Genomic DNA, 24525 nt, shown 5'->3' on the forward strand with positions numbered 1-24525 from the left:
AACTAAGGATGATGAAAAGGAGAAGGGTGGAGTGAGGGGTCTCCAGTTAGACGCAAAGGATGCAGGAGATGAACATGCCATGCTAACAAAGGTACCGCCATGTGACAGAGCATAAATAAGGAATATGGAGCAACTTAAGATGTAAGAGCTAGTTAGCAATAAGTCTGAGTTATCCACTGAGTGTTTATAATTAATAAACCTCTGTGTGATAATTTGGGAGGTGGCTGCCAGGTATTTGGGAACTGGCGGGCAGAAGAGAAACACCCGATTCCATTCTACTATTCCTACTCCAGCTTCCATGCCTTTCTGTTCCCCCACAGGCCCTTTACAGCAGGTCGCCCAAGACAGCAAAGCCACAGTTGTTCATTTTTGTGCTACAAAGTCATGAGGATGAATGTAGAACAATTAAGCCAATGCCTGCAGACTGAGAGCAAGAGAAAGACCCAACTCGTCCCAGTAGCCTAGAGCCCTAACTTAAGATCATAATGTGTACAAACTGATGGAGGACTGACAGCATCTGCTAGCTGTCTCCTGATTGGTAAGGAGAAATGTGTGAGCTTCATGCTTATCAAACAAAACCAGTTGGCATCAATGGCTGTTGTAATATACCGAAAATGGTAAGCTTAGATTTGGCCAATGCCAAAGAGTCTACCTTTCAATCATATACCATCAATAGGATTCAAAAACAGCCCATTTCCTCCCACTTACACTGCAGTGTTTACAATTGGCATCCATTTCTACTGCTTCACAAAAAGCATTCCCTTCTTGACTGTGAATTCAAAACAGCAACCCCAGAAGCTTTATACAGCTGCTGTCCTGTGGTTTCTGTTCAATGGAAAGTGGTATTGGCTCCTCTGCCTTTCCTGTTTTAATATGGTTCTGCCCTCAGTGGGTGTTGACACTCTGTAGTGCCCGGGGTCCCTCTTTGAGAACTCTGGAGCCCGTTCTCATCCCATCCCTTCAATATGGCTGTTTCTAAGATGACCCGAGAGACGTCTTCCCTTTACTTTTTCACAATCCAATTTTCTGATCCCGTGGTCTCACTCGCTGCCGGGATGGCTCACTCAGTGATCTAGTTGTCCTCTCCAGCCGCGGCCCCACCTCACAGGTCTAGTCTCGCGTTCTCTTAGCTGCATAGTTCCAGTGAACTTTGTCACCAGTTCACAGATTCCACATAATTGAAGCTTAACCCGCACTTAAATTTACTAAGTACCAAATCAGCAAGCTCAGCCCTCTTTTTTTTCAGCTCCTATATTCTACCAGCTCTGAGATTTGTCAGCTCTAATACCTGCGTTGAAGTTTCTTACCCTGTTCTTTAATTGTACTTCCAGACTGCTTTTAGAACATAAAAACCTGTCCTTAGCAGCACGTGTGTGTGCATGTATGTATGTGTGTATGTATGTAACAACAATTAACGAAAAAGAGACCATGAATTTGAAAAACAAAACAATACAGGAGGATTTGGAGGGATGGCAGGGAAGGGGAAATAATGTAATTATATTATAATTTCAAAAAATAAAAGATATAATTAAAAAATTAACCTAACCACATTATATCCATGGTCTCTGGTACTGGACCCAAACCATACAGCTCAAATCTACCCCTGACCCTATGTCCTAAGCTTTCTCTCTCATCAGCTTCTTTTTAACAAGTGGCATCTTGCTTTTCCCTTCACAAGCCCAGGTTTTCACTTGGCATTTTGCCACATGCTTACATAATAGTATCACGACTCCCCCTCACTGCTCCTCCAAGCTTCAGGACAACTATGTGATCCAGTCTGAGCCACGAGACACAAGCAGGTGTCTATGAGATTTATGGAAGAGAGCTTGTTTTCCTGATGCAGGCTTTATCCTTTGTGCTAATACAAAAGCATAGGTGGCAAAGAGACATGAATAAGTGTTCTTACGTACATAAGAGAGAGGAATAAGATTCACAGAGACTTTCATAGCAACACCATGGAGTTATGTAATCAACACCATCAACTGCCTTCTTATATTTCTATGATAAAAAGAAGTCACACACTTCAGGTCCTATGGGAGAGGAGGAGCCGTGTGCCTTGGTGTGGTGCATCCTTTCGAGTCACCTCCTCAGCTCACCAGTTGAACACCTCACTGTCCGACTTCTAACCTGTGTGGTTCAGGTGGTCCTTTCCCTCCAGATACACCTGCTATTCCAAGCAGAGCATCTCAACTTCCACTGACCTCCCCATCAGGAACAGACATCCTCTTTACAGCCTGAATTCTTATGGGCTTGCCTTGGGTGATGGACAGAATTTTCCTGTCTGTTTGCTCTCTCAGTTCTCAGTTCCTTTCACTACTGACACCCAACAGTCTAAGGACACCACACATAGGAATTGCAGAAACCTTCAGTGACTTCCTGTTGCCATGCAGGCTACATTCAATTTCCACAAAACATAGCTTTAATTAAGAAAAAAACCAGTCTGATTCTTTTCAGTCTTTAACATGCTCTTAGCAAATGAAATGTTGCTATTCTTTTAATGAATTCTTTTCTTTTCCATGTGTATAATTTTTATAGGATTTTCAGTCGCTGGAAAATATAATATTTTGCTTAATTTTGTATATTTTCAAAAGAGAGGTCACTTACCAAGCCAGAGCTCAAATGACCTCAACCAAAGTGCCTAGTGTCTGCTTGAGGCAGTTTCTGATGCGCCCTAGGCTGGTCTTGAACTTGCTGTGTAGTCAAGGCTGTCCAGTGACACTTGAAAATGGAAGGATTTTCACTTCCCCAGTTTCTCTTTGGGTAATATACTCTGGTTGTTTGAATATACAACCAGAGTGTTCTTAGTGGGACCCCTGAGAGCATATACTTCTTGGAGGTGGCAAAAGCCAGCAAAGATGTATCAAGTTCTTACTATTCTATTACAGACCAAGTCCTCCTTCTGTGCTCTATGGGGAGAAAGGACAAACTTTATACCCGTCAAGCAAGTAAGTAAGAATTGCCTTAAGCTCTGAATGGGAAGTGAGGGATGTTTTCCTCTCACCATGACATCTGTGATGAGATCTCAGCCAATAGGAGCTGAGGACAAGACACTCCCAAGAAAGGGTAACTGTAAACGTCATTGAGCTGTGCGTGAGGGTGGTGTAGAGGTCTGGGAACACACAGAAAGTTGTGGCCTGAAGTTGGTGGGCAAAGAAGAACAGGGTGAGACGAGGTGGCAAAGAGCAACCTTAAGGGTCCAAAGGAGCCAACACAGAAGTGTGCACTTAACTCCAAGGCCTTATGCCAAGACTACCATGACCTGATTTACAAAGGAAAATGATCTCTCTGGCTGTTTGGCAGAAAATGCATGAGAGCCAAGAGTAGAAACAAGATAAATTGGAAGATTGTGTGAGATAACAGTAGCTCGAATTTGGCGGCATGGGTAGGGGTGGGGAGAAAGAAGTGGATCCATTCATGGTCTCCATCGCATTCAGCAGAGTGCTGTGGACATGCCAATGCTTGGTCTATGTGCCTTGATGTATGCTCAAGACTTCAAAACAGTGTTGCATTCTTAGTTTCTGTATGTTCTTATCCCTCTTGCTTTGATCCATACCTTGTGGCTTACTATACTGCTTTGCTATTTGGAGAAACGGAGCCAGGAGAGATTTTATATTTCGGAAAAACACAGTGGCTACTGTCATGTAAAGCTACCTGATAAAGAATACAAATCATAGTGGAGGGTCAGTGTGGACATTATGCAACAAATAAACCATCTGAAACAAATGGAACAACATAGGAATCTATATCGGTGATAAAACAAAATGGGCAAATACAGACATCTCTATTATTTAAACAAAATAAAATTATAGTCGTCATGAGTTTGAGCCCAACATAGTGTGTAGCTATTAAGTAAATAGGAGATTCTCCAATAAACATTAGCTGGAATACTATGCCTACACAGAAGACACGGCATCAATTTTCATTACAATTGAAGACTTCTCCAGTTTTAATTTACTTTCCTATGAAAGTAAGGGTTCTTCCTTTGCTCTTTTTCATTTGATCTATTTCCTGATTAGTAAGCTCATCAGATATGACTACAATGGGCTGCATACACAATTCTAGAACTCTATAAATGACCTGTTCGATCTTCAGGTAGGGCTTTGAAGAGAAGAGAAGCTAAGCATGGGTTCCCATTGTCTTCGCATGCGCCACTTCGCACGCTGTGAGAAAACAAGACCCGTTCTTGCCATTTTCCACCCAAAATGCTAAATGGTGCCTGAATTGTGTGAAACTTGGCTCCAGCCAGTGTGAAAACTGGCTGAAGTCTGCACGAAAGGCTGTCTGGGTTTGTCAAAGTAGTTCGTGAACTTTGGCCAAACTTTCTCGGCTCCTAGTCCAAGGCTCTGTTTGCAATGCAACATGAAACCACGTGGATTTCAGGTGGTGTCAGGTTTCACCTTGGAAATTTGGCCTAGCTTTCTAATCAATCATCACTTTTAGTAACGATGAAAGCCAACACACCTTTCTGGGAAAGAAGACTGAGCCCTGACTGATGACAGCTAGGCTGTGAACCGCCCCTGCACTTCCTCTGCCAAAAGAACACCTCTAAGAATGGGGACTTTCCCTCAGACCTGAAGAGGCCTAGCGGAGGGATTCTGATAGTGGGTGTAGAAAGACATGATACTCAACGCAGGGAGACCAGCCGCGTGAAATATCACCACCCACAGATCAAGGGGCTCTCATCTCGTCATTAAAGGCTATGGGTTCCATTCCATTCCCACCCATGACAGTAGATATTGTGATGTTCAGTGATGGACCACTGATGAGGTTTTAGCTTGGAGGCAGATATCAACAGGATAACTGTCCTGAAAGACCTGCCTGCTGGGAGGCGTCACTGTTTCAACTCGAAGCAGCTGAAGACTAGAAAGGAAAGCAAATCCAAGCACCTTTACCCAGCTTTATGGAGCATGAGGTAAAATGAAGACACAAACCTTTTCCATCTGCATCAACTGTGTATTTTGAAAAAAAAAATGCTCTGCAGTATTCATAAATTCAATAATTAACTAAACTCAGTATATTTTACAGAGACACCTCCATAGTTTCTGTTTTCAACCTGAACATTTTAAATGTTTGTTTCCACTGTAAAAAAAAAAATTCTCTCTTCAACCAAATACTCGCTTTTGTGCATAGTGACATGAGAAAATTGAGAGGTATGTCTGAACAGAGCCACTACATCATTGGAACAGTATGTCTGAACATTCGAGTAATGAGGCACAGATGTGAACCCAAGGACTTGGCACTACCAAGGCAACAACAAAGCATTTGCCATTGGTTATGTTGGTCGAAGGGGCCACATTTGAGCAGAGAAGAAACGGCCCTCCGCCCACAGTGCTAAATGGTGTTACACCTTTTATCTGCCTTGCAAATCTGGACAAACAAGAAATCCAGACAAGTGCTATTGAAACTTACAAGGGAGAATAAATACGTAAAATGCAATAATATTTTTATCTATGCTAGAACGCAGTTATGCAATAACACGAGAAGTTTCATCAGCGGGAAATGCCAAATTCAAGAGAACACCACATGGCCTTTATGCTGCAAACCAATGTGTGCACATCTGAAGACCCCAACAGTCGCAGGAAAGGTGGCTGTTGGATGGCTCCAGGAGGCTCATTAATTGTAGAATGTTGTATTTGGAATCAAGCTATGATAATGCACAAGATAGACATATTCATTAGTAAGATACTTCTTGCTTATGGGTGGTTTGTCAACTTTTTCAGCTGTTACTAAATCATGCACTACACAAAGGGGAAGGATAGTTAGGATGTTGTGAGCTGGAAAATTATTTCCCACCCAGGACAAGAAGTGCATAACTTACCCGAGGCCCCTGATCTCCTTGTTCTCCCTGCAGAACAGCAAAACGAGATGACAGTTTTATCTACAATCCATACATGATGCTTAATTTAAAAAAAGTCTAAACACACAACACAGATCATGCCAATATCGATTTCCAGTAAATTAATTTCATTAATACATTTTCTCACCTTATCGCCTTTTGGACCAGGGGGCCCCTAGGGAAAAAAGAAAAAAAAATATTAGCTTTAAAAGAACTTGAGTAAATCTACCGGGTCAAATTGAAAGATTTATGTCAAATGCAGAGAGCTGTAGTTGTCAACAGGTTTCTCAAATTTAGTTTCTAAATTATAATTGTAATATAGCTAGAAAAAGAAAACAGTGGGTGTGCATGCATGTAATACATATACATCATATGGATCAAGTGTGCTAAAGAAGTTGTGACAAACTCAGTATACCCGAGTTACACTGGCAAAGGCAGAACTGCTCTGACCTGCCTTTGCCAACAGCCTACACCAATAGCCTCTCTCTGTTCTGCTAGTAGAATCCAGCTGCCCTCCTTCTTTACCTAAAGGAAACCATGCAGCACATGCCTGGACTGTTTTGTTCAAAACCTGTGAAGTTCATTTATAATTGTGTGTGTGTAGCTGTAGACTTGTTTTTACTGCTTTATAAAATTCTATAGATGACTTATTTGTTCATCCTGCTGCAGACAGTAATTTGATTCTAGGAGTTCCTAGAGTCTTGGCTCTTGTAAATTGCTGCTAGGAATACCCTAATGTCAGGGTTTTGGTGAGACACCAGTGTGCGATTCTGTTGAGTGAGGTTAGAGAGTACATTCACTTTTACTTCGGTTAGACACTCCCTAGTTTCCTATGTTCCAGATCATCTCCAATGCTTGATACTTTCTTCTTTTCATCTTACTTGTTCTTGTAGGGTATAGTAATTTAACTTTATTTTATAGTTCCCTAGTGATAAACTATGCACTCTTTTCATATACCTATTCAATATTTTACATTCTTCTCATAAAGAATTACCAACTTTTGCCTTTGTTTCACTAAATTATTCTACTGGTCTGTTAGAATGCATTTTATAAATATTATATGCCACACATATGTATATATAGAGATTTAGAAATCTTTACATATTCTGAATGTTTTTTGTTATCTGTGTTTACTAGAAATACATATTTGCATGCTATGCTCTGATTTTACATTCTATTGAGATGCTCTTTGTTGTTTAGAAGGTGGCAGTGCTGGTACTTGAACTCAGGGCCTTGGGAATCTATGCAAATGCTCCATTACTGAGCTATATCTCCAGTCCCTATTGGGGTATCTTTAATGAACAGATGTTGCTAATTTTAATAAAAGTCAATACACCATTTTTTCTCTTTATTGTTACCCATGTAGTCAACTAAAGAAATCTGTAGCAATTGCACAGCCTGAGGAGGTCCGTCTGTTTATTCTACAAGCGAAAAGGTTTATTATTGCATCTTTCATATTTGAGTGTGACTTCATTGAGAACTGGTTTTACGGGAGGTGAAGTCAGGATGGTTTTTGTCCCCAGGTGGTTATCAAGTTAGCTGAGCACTGTTAACAGCAAATGGCATCTTTTCCCCATTGTGGTACCATGTTACCTTTCTCATAAATCAGGTGACCACATGTGTACATAATGTTTTCTCGGAGGAATTTCTTCTTGGTGAGAGCCTGCCTATTCTTCTAGTAAGAAATACTATTTCTAGAGGCATTAATTATGCTGTCTATTCTAATTCTTGATAATGAAGTCATGTTTTGTGGTTTAACACAGCCCAAGGAATTAGAATGTCTGTCTCATAATTATCTCCACTAACTCCACTTATAGTGGGGCCAGGACATGAACAAGCCTGGGCAGGAAATAAGGCTAGGGGTCTACCTATAGTGATATTTCATTTGTATTTTAACAAATAAGGCTTGCCTGAAGATCAGAGAGTAAAACAGCCTCACTGATCATGATCAGCCTTACAGACCAGGCTAGTAGTGACACACAGCATTAATCGCGGTAACCACACTAATTTGCCTTAGGAACTGGGCAATAGTGGTGCACACCTTTAATCCGAGCATGAGAGAGGAATATAAGACCGGAGGAGACGGCTCCCAGACACAGTCTCATTCTGAGATTCCTGGAGGCAGGATCGCCATTTTCGGACTGAGGTAGAGGAAAGAGCCAGTGGTTGACAGTTTTGCTTTTTTGGTCTTCAGGTTGAACCCCAATATCTCTCTCTGGGTTTTTGCTACATCTATCAGAAAGGGGCTCTGTCACTGCCGGTAGGAACACGGGACTGCTGCTCCAACAACAATGTCACTTCCTAATAAGTGTCAGCCACAGAGGAGCCGCACTGAAGCCCTGCTCTCTTCACAGTTGTCTTTGTGTTCCACTTTGCATTTCCCACATCACAAGGAGATCCGTCTGCTTATTCTAAAGCAACAGCTTTATCAATGTCTGTTTCATATTTGCATTCAAATTCACTGGAACTGATTTTCTTCACCATGTGGCTATCTGGGTTGTGTAGGTAACACGCCTTTCTGGTAAGATCTGTGAGGTTATCCTAAAAGCGACAGCAACAGAATTGTGTCTCGTATTTTGCATATTTTCTCATCAACAAGGAACTGTGAGTTGTTGTTACATTTAATCTCCCCCCCAATGCAATGAAGAATTATGATAATCCTTTGAGAGAGGCCAAATATGCAACTCAGATCTTTCCTATGTGGGGCCTCTTCGAAATGAGCTGTCCAGGATTTTAATTCATTCTGCATGACTTTAAATACCAAGACCATGGAGCACAGACGTGGAACTTGATTCTCAGAATTGCCCATTTGTCTGGTGCCTGCTCTCAGCATGTGATTTCTGAAATGGCCCCCACTGCACATCCCACTGCCACAAACACCAGCCCTAAGCTTGTAGGTTCTAAATAAGGAAAAAAGATGATAAAAGGCAGAGCAAGTTGCAGGAGAGAGGGCTCAGATAATACAGTTACCTTCATAAAGTCCATTCCTCTTTATCCTCCAGATAACTTTTTCAATGATTATGGGGAAGCTAAGAGAATTATATTTTAATATTTTCAGTGAATGTTTGATGTACCTATTGATATTTTCAGTAAATAAAACAGTGAGGAAAAGAGAAACACCCAAACTAAGGTGTTTTTATATATAAGGTGTTTTTAATATATATATTTTTAAACACAGATACTAATGTTGTAAGGGTTGAGTATTTGATTTGTAGAGCACTGGAGAGCTAAGGGAAAGAGGAACGAGAGGAACTCACTACCGAAGTTGAAGTGAGGCAGTGGAGAATCCAGCTTTTATTAAAGTAGCATTTTAACAAGCTTTATTTTGAACATACATTTGTTGAAAGTCTATTTAAAGTTTATCACTGTTCTAAGCCATGGTTAAAGGATATGGTAAAAGAGGCCAATCCAGAAAAATGTGGTATCTATCCCCAACAAAGCTAGCGTCTTTCTTTCCCCCCCTCTTCTTCCTTCCTTCCTTCCTTCCTTCCTTCCTTCCTTCCTTCCTTCCTTCCTTCCTTTCTTTCTTTCTTTCTTTCTTTCTTTCTTTCTTTTTTCTTATTCCTTTCTCTCTTTCTTTTCAGAGCTGAGGACCAAACCCAGGGCCTGGTGATTGCTAGAAAAATGCTCGACCACTGACCTGCCCTAAATCCCTGGCCCCCTAAATAGTGTCTTTCTAAAGTTATACACTTCATTAAGATTAAGTAACAGTGACTCCTAGAAAACCCAGGAACTCTCAAGTCAGTTGTTACTGTGGACCCTTACCCAGCCTCTCCCCTCGCCTCTCAAAGGTTCTCCTCTTCACAGTTTTGTCTGACTTCCTAGTGAGATCTCAGAGGCTGACCCCTCTAAAGGCAAGCAAGTTGGTTATGTGTGGCATAACTGATGTCAAAGTTTGTTTGAAATCCCCCCCACGATGAGTGAGGAGCAAAAATGAATCTTCTAGAAAACCAATGGTGGTTGTCAAATCCACACATGTCAACTAGAGCCAGAGTGCCTGTGTAGGATGCACAATCCATGACTGCATCCAAAACCTGAGCAGCAAATACTGCAGCTCCCCAGCCATGTTTCTGAACAGACAGCATGGCGTCCTGCCCCTGCTAAGCTCAAGACAGCAAAAAAGGCAAGGTCACCCTCCACACACAGTTGTGGTGGCTAGTCAGGATATGCCCCCTCCTGTGCTCAGGGGTGACAGAGAATGCTTTCGTCTACTGGGACTGAAATCCTGTTCTTTCTGAGTTGGGCCTCTTCACTAAAAAGATGGGCTCAATCCAATAAATAAGGAGGGCTTTGACAGAGGACCATGTTTATAACTTCAGGAGCCAGGCTGCTTTTCCAAGTCAAAATACCACCGCACAAGGAGTGTCTCTGATATCTCACCTTTAAAGTTCAGTTTGGGTCGTGAGCCCATTTTTGTCTGATCTTTAAAACTGGTTTGTAAAACCCTCTTTAGCACTAACTAAAAGATAGCAGCAATACCAGTTAATAGCTCTAATCATTTCACTTACGAGGATTTGTTAAAAGAATTTTTATTTTATGTGTATGAGTGTTTTCCCGCATGCATGTATACACACCACTTGTATGTCCACATTATGGACAGTTGTGATCAGCCGTGTGGGAGCTGGGAACTGAGCCTGGATCCTTTGCAAGGGCAGTCAATGAGCTTAACCACTGAGCTATATCTCTTTAAACTTGAGAGTATTTGTAAATAGCATTTTGCTGTTGCAATTATACTACCCTTAACAAAATAATAGTACACTATCAATGACTATAAGGTAACTAATCAAAAGTCACATTTGCTGCTAAAATAAAGCTAAGGTCAATGTAAAAGAAGCGTGCAGGACTAGCTGTGGGTCACAGCTTTGGGTAAGGCTTTTGGGGACAGGTCTGTAATCTGTCTGGAGTGTTGCGTAAGTCCCACTCATAAACAGAACTATCCTTTCTAAATAGTTTTGCATAATCAGGCTCAGTGACAGAAATACTGAAAGATGCTAGTGAAGATTATGTCTGTCATTACAGTCAGGTGGGAACACTCTTACTTCCCTGCATCTGTAGGGGGGGCAGGCTAGTATGACTAAAATCAGCAGGATGAGCCTTGAGTCGCAGGACCATGGGAAGAGAGAAAGCAGGAGAGGTGGGGTTGAGAGGGAGCGCTGCGATTGGCTCTCTGAAGTTGGCCAGAGATAAAGGGGGAGGCAAGGCGTGCGAAGGCAAGAGAGGAGGACAGGACATGTGGAAGGGTGAGAGGACACCACGCTATCCCAGAAAGATGGCTCTCGCTCGAGAAGAACAGATGTGGAGCTGGGAGTGGAAACAGAATAGCAGGGAAGAGGACTTGCAGAAGGCTGGTTGACCGCACTCTGGTGTCTGGGCCAGAGCCTGTCAGCAGCTTCAGGGAGGTATGGTGGGGTGTGTCTGCTCTGAGGGACTCAGAGTGGGGGAGTCTAGCAGTTCTCTGAGAGTTGTTCTCTTGGTCCTGGTGAGTGGTAAGGAAGTTATGAGACAAGGTGAGGCAGCGAGGCTCCACGGAAAATGGTAGACTTGGGGGACATTTCTGAAACTGGACCGACAAGAGTGGATGATTGCCTGGACCTAAGGGGCCTCTATGGACTCTTTATATGCTTAAAGAAGTCTGACATTATTGGGAAAATTAAAAGTTAAGTGAATTTATATAAAAAAAAAACATTGGCCTAAGTTAGTTCAACTCAGGTGAAGAGCTGTTCCAAGGCCAAGTGAATCCTATATAGTTTAAATCTGGATTGAGGGTTGCATTTTAAATCTAGAGTATTGATTGGCCTGATTGGAAATGGCAGCGTGGAAGGAACTCAGAGAACGTAGAAAGGAGAGAAAAGAAGAGGAGAGAGAAGATGAGGGAAGAGGAGGAGAGGAGAGAGGAAGGGAAAGGAGGAGAGGAGAGGAGAGGGGAGAGAAGAGGGGAAGGGAGAGGAGAGAAGAGGGGAGAGGAAAGGAAAAGATATGAGGAGAGAGGAAAGAGAGGTGCACACATGAATCGATAGTAGGGGTCGTGGCATGACAATCTCTGTATAGTGCCCAGTCTGTGATCTTCAGCACATGATGGCCACACTATGCAATGATCAAAATATCACCCATCTTGTATGTTAATTCTGGATAGAGTTCTTCATTAATTTCCCTTTTTCTACTTCTTCAGATGCACACCGCATTAGATTCCTATATTGTCATACCAGTCTTTGAAGGGGAAGATGCCAGCCTTCTACTCAGTGGTTCTCTTGTGGGACAGCACAGCCCCAGTGGACCAGAAGGCTGATCAAAGTCTCTCTGTGGGCTCAAGAGTTCTTGCAATAATGCTTTATTGATGCTTACAGTTTCCCAGGGAAGAGAGAGACAGGAGTGGAGGACTGAGATGTTGCCTCAACTGTACTGATTGAAGACTTCTCTCTCCCCACATGCATTTTTAATTGGCCTCTCAGAAAGTGAGATACCTACCTAAACCACACACTTGCAAGGTATTGTTTGTTTGTTTTGTCTGTTTTTGTTGTTATTTTTGTTTTTTCAAGACAGAGTTTCTCTGTAGCTTTGGAGCCTGTCCTGGAAAGTAGCTCTTGTAGACCAGGCTGACCTCCAACTCACAGAGATCCACCTGCCTCCACCTCCTGAGTGCTGGGATTAAAGGCGTGCGCCACCACTGCCTGGCTACACTTGCAATTTTTAGCACATTTCTGAAACTACAGAAAATGACGCTGCAAATAACATTGACAATTTAGAACCTGAGAACTTAGTGCTTTCTTTGAGAATTGGGGACCCTAGCTAATTAGAAGTAGTTATTTCTATATATGTATCTCCTTCTGAGTAACATGTTTGAAGGACTTAGCACCAATTTCCCCATAATAAAAATGAGAACCTGTTTTCTTTTGTATATGAAAACCTTGAATTTATATATAAAGTTTTATTTTGTTAGGATATGTATGCATATGTATATAATTTGGGGGAGGTCTCTAATTGTTCTATTTTATGAAGTTTAATATAAAATCATGTTGATGGACAGACTTTAAAGTTTACAAATAACTTGAACTAGTAATACATAAATCTTTATTTTTTTCCTGACATAGAATTGCACTGCCTAAAATCATAGATAAAATGTGTGAATTTGTAACTTATAATTTCTATTTTTAAAATATTTCAGTAAAAAGTCAAAGGAAAATACAAGAGTAACCTGGAGGTCTTATTTTAAAGATGAAGAATGTAAAATGAAAGTATCTTGGTGGTCAGGTTCTCAAGTCACAGATCTAGATGGAAACTCTGACCAAGGTACATGTGTAATCTTGGGCTGCCTAATTAGTCTTGTTGCATTGGCTTCCTCATTTAATAAATAGGGGAAAGAAATGCCCCTTTCCTTACTGAAACAAAGCAACTTACCAACAGTGGTAGGCCATGCACTAGTGATTATTGACAACACACTGAAATATTACGATTGATGGGAAACAAAAGCAAACACTGTTTTTCAGATATTTGAGGAACGAAAAAGGCAAGCATACAGAGCTCCCTAAAGGTGACATGAACCATAGGAAACATCCCGTGTGGGTGGTGGCAATGTTTGGAGATGATGTCAATTGAATATGATTGACCATTGAGAGCAGTTGTCAGCCAAAACCAAACCAAACTTGTGGCCCCATTCCTTTAATAACTAAAGTTGAACTCCAGGCCTCAGTCAACCTGAGCACAGAGTAGGGGCTCAATTAATTCTTGCCCAGCTGAAATGGGTGTGCACGCGAGACAAAACACAATAAAATCCTTGGAGTTCAATGCAGCAGCATGGAAGGATGGACGATGGGAGAAGCCAACTCTATGGCAGGAGCGCGGTGGTTATGGCCCAGCCCCACACAGCCTGGGATGGGCATGACGGCAATAAGTGGATTTGCAGCTTTCGACTTCACACCTTTCGTCTAGCATCGAAGATGAAAGTCAAGCAGAAGGGGGTGGACAGAACCCAAAATGTAAAATATCCAAACCAGCCCTACTTGGTTGAAAGCTAATTGTTACAGTTATTATTTCCTGGGCATTTTTCTGCGGTGAGACTGTAAGTACAAGGTCTTTTATGATGTTGGTTTGGGCCCCAAACAACAGACCGTGCGTGCCTGTGATCGTTCCTAAATCACAAGCAGCTGCCGTAAGGAAGCAATTAATGGGCTCTAACACTCGAGGAAAAATCAAGAAAAAAAAAATCAAACATTACAAGAGTAAGACTGGTGTAGCTCCATGGCGTCAAGGGCTTGTGTGACAGTGAGACTCGGGGCCATTTTCTCTGGCTTGCTTTTCTCAATCAGTACATGGACATGACTGTTCTTGTCAATCAAACCCAAGATCCCCCTCCTCCCAGGATTGGTCTATGCCTCTCAATGCTTTAAGACTGTGCAAATGCCCCTGATTTTGAAGGTGACTCCCTGACCCCTGCACCCTCTTTTCAAAAGGTTAAATAAAATGGACTCCATGGTGAAAGGTTTGGAATTCCAAACACTGATTCTGTGGAAAGTAGAGGCTTGCTCCAGCTACTACAGAGTTCCCACAATTTTCCATCTAGAATAAGCTCTCCTGCGATACTCTCATTGTGTTCAGTAGGATGCAAGTAGATCCAAAATACAAATTCAAATGGATTCAGATACAGTTATCTCTTATAGTTTTTCGTTAGCATACAAAGTAATGGGTTTCGTTATATAGCATTTCACATACCTACCTATATAGCATTGTATCTTATTCGTTTGCCTGCCCGTTGTTCTTCCCAGACACACATCTCTGTCGGTCTGCTGCCACCCTCTCTACATTCATTGTCTCCCTCTCTCCCTCTCTTTCTTCATCCCTGTCTCTATCTGTGTGTGCATGTGTGTGTGTGTGTGTGTGTGTGTGTGTGTGTGTGTGGTTAAATCTGGATTCTGTAGAGTACACTTTCCTCTCAGCCCTGGGTTTAATTTATAACCACCTATTTCAACATGTTTCCTAATAGTCTGTCCAAACATCATCTTTGCTCAAGTGATTTAAACCTTGTTTGTATGTCATCTGACTTCTTTTGCTTCATTTGTCAAAATTGCATGAAGCAACAGAGATTTTATGAAATGCAACCAAGCGCAGCGCAAGGGTGAGGGCCAAGTAGATAGAAGAATGAAAAACAACCCTCCCAAATTAAAAATGACTTAAAAAATTAAAAATACCAACAACAGTCAGGTGGGGCTGGGAGCCTGACTCTCAAGTCTTGGCTATGATTCTTGATTGACTTCCAATGTAAGTAGGAGCTCCCTCACAATGGCTGATGGCCAATAGGACCACAAAGCTTTTTGTGTGAGTGCTGACTCCCAGAGTTTCGTACTTAGACTCTTCATTCTCATCACGATTCTCTCTAGGGACAGGATGGAAACCATCACACCTACCGACATGCTCACCTCTGCCCTGACCTGGTCCTAGCCATCCCTCTCCTCACTTGTCACTTCCAACCGTGGGACCACCCCATCCCCTGGGTTCTCCTCCACCATCTTCAGGAGCACAAACGTTCCCTTTCTGGAAGCCAGGGGGAGGACACATGGCCTTTGCCCACTATCAGCTCCTGCTCATGTCCTATCTCCTTCCTTCCTGTGTCCATCAGCTTCCCTAAAGAACAGATTAGTCACACAAAGACGGGAAATTAGATTTAAGGAAAAAGGAAAGGTAGTAAGAAGTCATGTTTTTACATCTGGGCTCCAAAAAAAACAAAGGAACGCGAGTTAGAGACCACGCTGTTCCTTGCGGGGAGGGCAATTCTTTTCATTGAGAGAAGAAACCTGAGCCATGGAAGGGAAGCCCCTGAGCCCTGGGAGGGGGGATATCCTGGGCTAAACTAATGTAAATAAACTGAAGCCCAGGGGAGGAAGGGTTGACAAGACCCATCAGTGTTCACATCACCGAAATTTGTACTTAAAACTTGCCTTCTCACCGTGCTCCCGCCACCGGCTATCAGATACCCTCTCAAGGCTCCAGCCATTACCCGCCTTCCGCCCTCAGCCTTTCTCCAAGCTGCAGCCCTGCATCTTCAACTGCTCACCAGATGTCTGAGCCAAAACAGACCATCGCCGGCTCAGATTCCACTTTCCCAAACCAAGTCTCTCGGTGTCGGCTGCTGTGAGACCAATGTGATTCCTGGCTTTCCTATTTTTGTTAAGCACAGTACTCAGCTATGACCCTAAAATTCTGGGTTTGTGTCTGGCAGGGTAAACTAAACTCAAAGCTCAGTCCTACAGATTTCACTTATACAGCTTCTCTTGAGTCTGCCCCATCTTTCTGTGTTGGTTGTTAGTATTCTGTTCCTGAATAACCAGAACAGTCAATTACACAAGCTTCCCTGACCTTGACCCACATACTGTGGTCAGATCAGTATTTCTATCTGGACATAATGATTCACAATGATAGTCTCAGCAATTTGGAAGGATGAGACAGAAGGATGAGTGGAGCCAAGGAGTTTGGGGACAGCCTGGGCAACATAGTGAGATGATACATTCTTCTGCTCATATCATCCTCAGCTCAAAAAATTTCAGGGGCCTGTTTCCCAGCATATAATGGCAAACTCTAGGAAATAACCCTTAGAAGTTACAAAAACCATCAGGCAAAGTCTCCTGCACACCAGATTAATTCCTTTGGGCCACCAACCAACCAAGCATTGTGCAAACTAGGAAAGATGCCACCATTTAAAATTGACTTTTATAAAAACTGAACCAGCTCTGCCACAGAAGGTAGGACAAACATTTAACTTCTCAGGTAGTAATTAGACCAATTCAGAATGTGGGATGTTCTAGAGAAAGCCCAAACACTCTAGAGCAAAGTGATGTCACCGGGCAAAGAAAAGGACAGAGATACCACTAGAGAGTAAGAGACACTAAGCATTGAAAACCAACAATAATTGAGTCCCAAGTGCAGACAGCTTTATAAAGATTGAGGAGATTTAGATTTGCCCTGGGCATTGATTTTATCAGAAAATGTCACTGAGATGATGGCTATTAAATGGCCCATCACAGACTCACATCAGGGCATGCGGATGAAACAAGCTCTGGGCATCACTTTAAAGCATGCTGCAAAAATACCATGCATTTAGCAGATTGGAGACTCTGGCTTCATGTCCTGGCATAAAATCATAGCAATTAATAAAAGGAAGAGATTCATTAGCTAAGGTATTTCTTAAAATGGGCAATGAGTGTAAGAACCTTGCCTAAACGTCTGAGACTATATGAAAATTTCTGCATGCAATTATATACTTTAAATTTTTTGTTTGTTTCAGCCTATGCTCAGCTGCAACTTGTGACCCTCCTGCTTCAACCTTCCAACCACTGAGTTACAGGTTTGTGCCATGATCCTCAGTCAAAACATCCTTTTTAAGACCCATTCAGATTCCTACCACAAGAAATGTGAACTCCTGGCCAGAAATCTTAAGACACATCCATGATAACCTGTTGTTAATTCTCCCTATAACCTGCTTCACTTGCCCCTGTTCCCTGTAAGGATCCTCCCCCAGCCATTCCTGAGCACCACCTGCTCTCTGAGTCTCTGAATCTTTGCTCAAGTCACTATCTCTGCAGAATCAGCTGTTATTATTTTGTTAGGCAGTGCTGCAGCACACCATTGCTAAAAGTGATGGTGATCTGGGTACCTGAGCTGTGAAACTGGTTGGGAAAAGGTAAATGTATAATCTTGAGTTTCTGAAAGATAAATGCTTTTCCTTGTAGTAAAGTCCCATCCAACACACACACACACACACACACACACACACACACACACACACACACACACACCCCTACACCCCTACTCTTATCTTCTTCTTTCCTGAGTTTATCCAACTCTCCCTTGGACGTTTTCTTTAACAATTCCTAAGCCCTTAAGCACTTGTGTGTCTTTTATCACAGCTGACTAACTGCTGGGACTAAGGCTTGTGTCTCCCTGAACTGGCATGGCCCTTGATGGCAGGAGAAGTATATGGAAAGTCTAACTCACACTGACTTTGGTGAGCTGTATCTACCAGCACATGGCCTTTGGCAAGTTAGTTAGCATGACAGAGCTTCAGTTTCTGTAAAATGGATAAAAGGTAATTACCACCTATGAACTTTATCCATGAAAAACAATGGCTGACCGTACCCTGTCTAAAGTGGACAAGCAGTACACAAAAAAAAGGTAACAGCTGAACTTTACCAAGACAAGGTAGGACAGCCCTTCAAAATTTCCTGTTTCTGAAAAAAGTCTGTCAGATATTCTAGGCCTGTAAGCCAAAGATGGATGCCCCAATATTACAGAAGAATCTAGAGTGACTGTTCAGACAACCTAATGTCCCTGTCGTTAGATAACATTTCAGCCTCCTAGGGTCTTTGATGGAGTTGAAGACTAGATAGTTATAATTATAGTTTTCCTTAGTTATGACAAAAGCTAAATTAGGTACAAAAGTTTAGACCCACAAACATAAGATAGATGTTAACATAACATAAACATAAGATAGATAAGATAAGATAGACATATAGAAAATACAGTATTTTCTCTAATTTGTCAAATACAAATGGATTGGATATTGTTACTATAATTCTTAATAACTGTTTTGTTGCATATAATTTTATCATGTTAAAGTTAAAACTTTTTTAATTAGACAAAAAAAGAAAAAGAAAATATTCAATGGATGTGTTAGCAGGTTTCATGAAACAGAAGTTTGACCTTATTAGAGCCTAAATTAGCATTTCACAAACAGCCTGGCTGTAATCAAGCAGCCCCAACAACCTCTGTGTCCTATCTATTCCCACTGGCTGTTTCTGAAGATCCACGTGAGTTTTCCACATAAGTTCATAAATTTGAGTGTGTGTTCACAATGCAAAAGCTGTGCCTTTTAGGGACGACTCCAGTTTCTCATCTGTTGATTCATAACAATAGCTCAGAAAAATCGAGACTAATAGAAATCACAGCAAAGAGACCTTGCTTGACTGCTGGGGGAACAAAATGAAGCCTGCTGAGTATGAGTTTTGTTTTTTTGTTTTTCCCTCATGGCTCTCATAAAGAAAACACTGGCAGGTATTTTAGGCCCTCGCCCTCTTTTCCCTGTGACTCTGCATTTCCGTCTTTTTATTCAGCCCATACTTTCACTATCAACTCGCTCCTGGAACTATGCCACACACACCTGTGGATGCTAATCACACTGCCTCCCCGGGAACCAGCGGCAATGCCCCACATAGCTGACCACTTGGCTTAGCTTCCTTGGCGATCTTTCATCTGGGTCTTCTGCCTCATGGAGATTTCTTGATATCCTTCCCTCTATCCACTTGTTGGAATTTTTAACTAATCCCTTCTTCTCCACAGACTTCTCTTCTCTATGAATCTCATTCAATTCCAATGTCGCCTCTTACCTGCCCAGTCTGTCCCTAAGTTATCCTATTGCCTAATCTACATCTTCTGTGTTCATTATCCTGATCTCAGATCACTTGGTCCATCACCAAAACCTGGTCAGTTTTTTTCTGAGAAATCATATGCCCTGTATTCAGGATTCCGCTGGCCCAGTGGAGGGGGCACGGGTTGTGGTTAGAAGGCTTTCTTGGGGAGGGATGGAGTCACATGCTCCAGACTCTGTAAATGCAGCATGAGCTGGGTGACTGAATCTACCTACCCCTGGCTGAGCTGTGCATGCAGTGCGCAGGTTACACACACGCAGATGGTGGTGCTGGGTCCTGTGAGAGTAAAATCTCTCTCTGAAACCCAAAGAGCTCTACTACGCATTTTCCAAACTGTACAACAGTCTAGGTTGCTAGGTAAGAGGTTTTGCATAAAGTGGATCATGACTCATCAAAAGAAAGTAATAATTGGTGCTATTTTATTTGCTGTGTTCATGGAAGATACATCACCTTTGGTTTGTATTTAATTCAATTTTTACTTATTTAAAATTTTTCCTGTGTGTATATATGTACAGTCAATGTGCATTCACGTGCAGTGTGTGAGCGCGTGCACACACTTGTACTTGTGGAGACCAGAGGAGAATATTGGGTATTCTCTATTCCTCCCTGCTTCTTCCCTTGAGGCAGACTATTAAAGTGAGACCTAGTGATCCTCAAGGTTCTGACCCCCAAAGGTGCTGGGGTACAGACATGTGCACAACAGTGCCCAGTGTTTTCTGTAGATGCTGAAGGTTCGCAGCCATATCCTCATGCGTGTGAAATAGGCACTCTTACCCACTGAGTTATCTTCCCAATCCCTCGGTTCCACTCATCTTTTTGTAAGAAGAAAATTTGTTGAGTGTGAGTTACTAACATAGGTTTATTCTGATTTAAGATATAAATTTAGCAGTAAATGGACTGATCCTTAGGGAAGAGGAGAGGGACGCACACCTGAAATACAAAGGCTAATTTTACTTAGCAAGGGAGTTAGAGCCCTGCATTCACTGTTAACCAAAGGGAGACTTTAAAAGATCTGAAACTGTTTAAGGCGTGCTATGTCACTGGACAATATTATGAACAACTGTGTACATAATAGTTGGTTCTATAGAGAGACCTCTACGTGACAACCATACCCAACAATAATGAATGTTCACAAACTTCACGACTTTAATTTATCCATGGTATCTGCACATCTTGAGTCTATTATTTTCTTCTGTTGTCCAGCAGGTGAAGTGCCACCTGCAAGGACAATATATAGCAGTCTGGGGACATCAGGTCTTTCTGGCTATGCTTTTGTGAGTGCTTATGGGAGAAGGAATTTACAAAGGCCTTTAATCCTAGCACCTGCATGTGCCATAGACTGTTTTGAGGGCGTCATTAAGTTATGTATTACATCAAATCATTCTCCCTTTATACTGAGAAGCTGAGGCATAGTTAGATAAATTGCTTCAAGTCACACCTCTCGTAAGCGACAGAGAAGAGTGTCAACTCAGGTGTTTGCCACCAGAGCCCAGAACCCTTTCCCTCAACTCTGTCCAATGAGTTGCATATGCTGTTTGAAAAGCAGACTCCAGAAGGCTGCCATCTTAGGTAGATTTGACGGGTGCATAAAATTATCTTTAGGTATGAATTAGCAAATATGTCTCTATTAGGCAGAGTTTACTTGGAGGGGGGGATTGGAGTAGAGGTCAATGACAGAGCACTGTCTAGCACATGCAACGCTTTGGGTTCAGTCCTCAGTACTAGAGAAAAACTGTATTATGAATTTTCTATCAACACTGTGGGAAGAAACTGGGATACAAAAACAAGATGCCCAGAGAATGGTAATAGCTTCCACGGCATAAAGCAATACATAATCAGCTTGATTATTCCTGGAACACTACAGGTTTTTCACATTAATTCAGGTGAAATGACAGGTAATGTGTTTTGGAGAAAATACAGCATAAAGTTGGCAGTAGAACTTCTTTAATTAATTTTGTTGGAAATAGTTCTATCTCCTCTACACTATTTAAATTTGCAAATGAGCATGCAAAAAAAGACATATGGGTTACAGTAAAATAAAGAAATAGTTACACCATGTATACTCTTAATAATATAACCCAGCTGGAATACTGTGAAGTCTTGCATGCCACAATACCAATGATACTTAAATTCTCCAAATGCTAAAGCATTTGAATGTGTATTATTATTCTCTGTTATATAGTAACAATAAAATACACGTTGCAAGAGTATTGACTTATCCAGGTGATAATACATCACTGGTTTTACACAGCAGCGAGTGAAATCTTGGCTCTCGGCACACCCATATACATAAAGGCATGCACACATTTTTCAAATTTCTTAGAGAATGTATGTGCTCTCCTTTTGCCCCCAAATCAGACTATGTGAAACTGGAAAAAGCTGGATTGAAACAAATATGAAATATGGGAATTGCTAAAGTGTTAGGTTAGAAGGAGCTTCATACATAATTTAAAACATATGAATAGAAAGTTAAATACTGCCCCCACAGTACAATATTTTACCCCAGCAAAATTCTTTATAAGGCATAGACAGCGCGAGTTTAGTAAATTCTAATAAAACCTTGCGAAATGACAATGATAATATCAGAACAAAGAAAAAGAACAAACAGGAACTCGGGGGCAGAGGGAATGGTGACATCTTCAGCTTCTTTCCAAGTGTGTCTGCAGACAAATGGGGGCTGCTCACCTCCATGAGCAGCTGTCGGATGGCATTTGCTTGTGGTTTGCTCTTACATTTCTTTCTCACTGGGTAATACAGAATTACAACATGCACACCACTTTAGTGCTCAACATTCCTGAGGGAATTACAGCTACTTTATGTTCACATGCAACTCCAAAGAAGAGTTATGAGGAGGGCTCTGAGACTCCAAAACACGATATGCAGGAAAATGGCCTTAGGGTGAAAGGGGTAAAGATGCAGAGGGAGACCTGGGCTAAATAAAAAGGTGGTGTGTTTTGTAAAGAGGACAAGATAAAGTCCTGAGAATACTTTTTAATCAATTACTGTATGGAATTTGTGTTAAAATATTTATTTGTGGATGAATACTAATGTTTAATCAATATATTACTTTCTGTAATAATTTTGATGGTTAAAATCAAAGCCAAAGCTCTGAACACTACAAATAAATCTCTATATGTACAATAAAGTGAGTCAGACGTAGAGGAGAGCAAAGATGAATGGAAGCCCAGATCCTGAATTGAAGATCATAAAATCTGTTAAGGAACAGAAAAGAGGGCCTGGAGAGATGACTTGGTAGGTAAGAGCGCTGGCTGCTTGTCCTGAAGACCAGGGTTCAATTCCCAAGACCAAGGTGACAGACGCCAATCATCTGTAATTCTAGTTCCAGGGAATCTGACACCCTCTTCCGGCCCCCACAGGCACCAGGGATGCAAGTGGTACACAGATACATAAGCAGGCTAAGCACCCATATGCATAAAATAATACTTTTAAAAGAGAAAAGATGCTTGGAAATAACGACAAGGACCCAAAAGAGAATAACAGGACTCATTTTTCCTGAGTGCCTACCATGTGCAGGTACCACATTTCACACACAATACTTGAACTTTTACAGCATGTCTAAGAAAGGCCATTGCCTTACCTGTCAGGATAGTGTTACCCAGAGTGAAGGAGTAATTCATCCAGAAGGCTAGGGCTTAAAGAGACATAGTTTGGATTGGACTTGCAACCTGTCTGATCGCAAGTCCACTCTCTCTCCTTTCAGCATGATGTAATATAATAAACCACACAGATAACCTTCTGTGGGAATCTGGGAAAGCAAGACCATCCCTTCACTAAAGGAGAGGAGAAACATTGAAGAAGCAGCACTACAATGTGACAGACGACTGTGTTAGGACGTTTGGACACGAGGCGTAAGAGGAAGCAGCCCCAATGAAAGGAGAAAACAACAATACTTAGAAGAGAAAATGTAGATGGTTCAGTATGGTTTGAACGAGGCACAGAGTCCATAAAGAACTTCAATAAAAATCAATGGAAGGTGAGACAGCAGACCCAAACCAGGGCATTCTGTCATGCTCTAGACAGAGAACACATCAAGACTCAAAGGTTTGGCACCAGGAAATGGACATTATTGAAACCATGGTAGAAGATTTTATTTGGTCAACATAGGTGATAGGTACCCTTTGATTTCTCTCTATTTAACCCTCGATTCCTCCATTTGGCAGGGAAAAGACAAGCATTCACCCTGTTGACTTGCCTCCCTAGAGCATCCATGTGAAGAATGGCAATGGGGATGCTGGGAGAGATGCAGGAGACAGCCAGAGTCCTGCCAGCCGTTCTGTGAGTTAAAGTGATTTAGTCATCCCACCTGACATGCGCAGTGCCATCACAGTTCAGGGTTATAGTCCTGACTGTGACTCTAGGCAGGAGGAAGAGATGGAGGGAGACCTGGGACAAGGAAAGCAACCTAGAAAGGGAATGGGGGTGGGAGTCAGCAAATGGTTCAGCAAGAATAAAGGAGCCAAGATCTGGACAGAAACCTACTATTCAAACGAAGGCCCAACACACTAGGACCATTCTTAGAGCAACATATAGATCCCAAGTCATCTGCAGGCGGGTTGGGGTTCATAAAAATCTCCTTTAATACCACCTGTCTGAACTCTAGATTGAGCTTCGGGGTGCTCATGCAGACAGAGAAATACTCATGGGTAGGATCTAGGTCATTCTCAAGAAGTGCTGGGTCTGGGCAGTTCAGAACCTTCACACTTCACAGATAAGTTTTCCAAAGAAGACATACAAATGGGAAAGAGGTCTATGAAAAAGTATTCGGTATCATCAATAATCAGGCAAATGCAAGTGAGATTATAATAAGAGTTCATGCCTCCACCTGTTAGGATGGATACAATCCAAAAGGCAAAGAGAGGTTTTTGTGAAGATACGGAGAAAAGCGAATTATTGCATTGTCATTAGGAATGCATAGCAGAACTGTCATTATATACATAGTATGTCTGCTCTTCAGAATCTAAAAACAGAATTATCATATGGTACTATGTGTTGAAAATCTCTATACTTCCATGTTTATTATAGCAACAAAGATCTGGGATCTGCCATAATATTCATCAATAAATGGATGGAAAAGAAATGGGCTATACACACACAATCGGTGATTTACTTAGCCACAGAAATGAAATACCATGATTTGCAACAATATGAATGGACCTGGAGGACAATATGTTCAATGAAACAAGCCACACACAGAGAGCAATGTTCTGTGGTTGTACATATGTAGAATCCATTGCAGCAGAATAAAATGAAATCAGC

General features: G+C 41.8%; 1 protein-coding gene across 1 annotated transcript in view; it reads right to left on the reverse strand.

The window, feature by feature from the left end:
* Positions 1–24525, reverse strand: part of Col25a1 (collagen type XXV alpha 1 chain) — a 398267-nt gene that overhangs the window by 142491 nt on the left and 231251 nt on the right. Inside the window, exons 6-7 of the mRNA XM_087897573.1 lie at positions 5985–6011; positions 5819–5845 (exon numbers count right to left, since the gene is read on the reverse strand). Of these exons, the coding sequence (XP_087753699.1) occupies positions 5819–5845; positions 5985–6011 (54 nt within the window). The remainder of the gene's footprint in view (positions 1–5818; positions 5846–5984; positions 6012–24525) is intronic.

The sequence above is a fragment of the Myodes glareolus genome, chromosome 17, assembly GCF_982192425.1.
Source record: "Myodes glareolus chromosome 17, mMyoGla1.1, whole genome shotgun sequence".
In the NCBI taxonomy this organism is placed as follows: Eukaryota; Metazoa; Chordata; class Mammalia; order Rodentia; family Cricetidae; genus Myodes; species Myodes glareolus.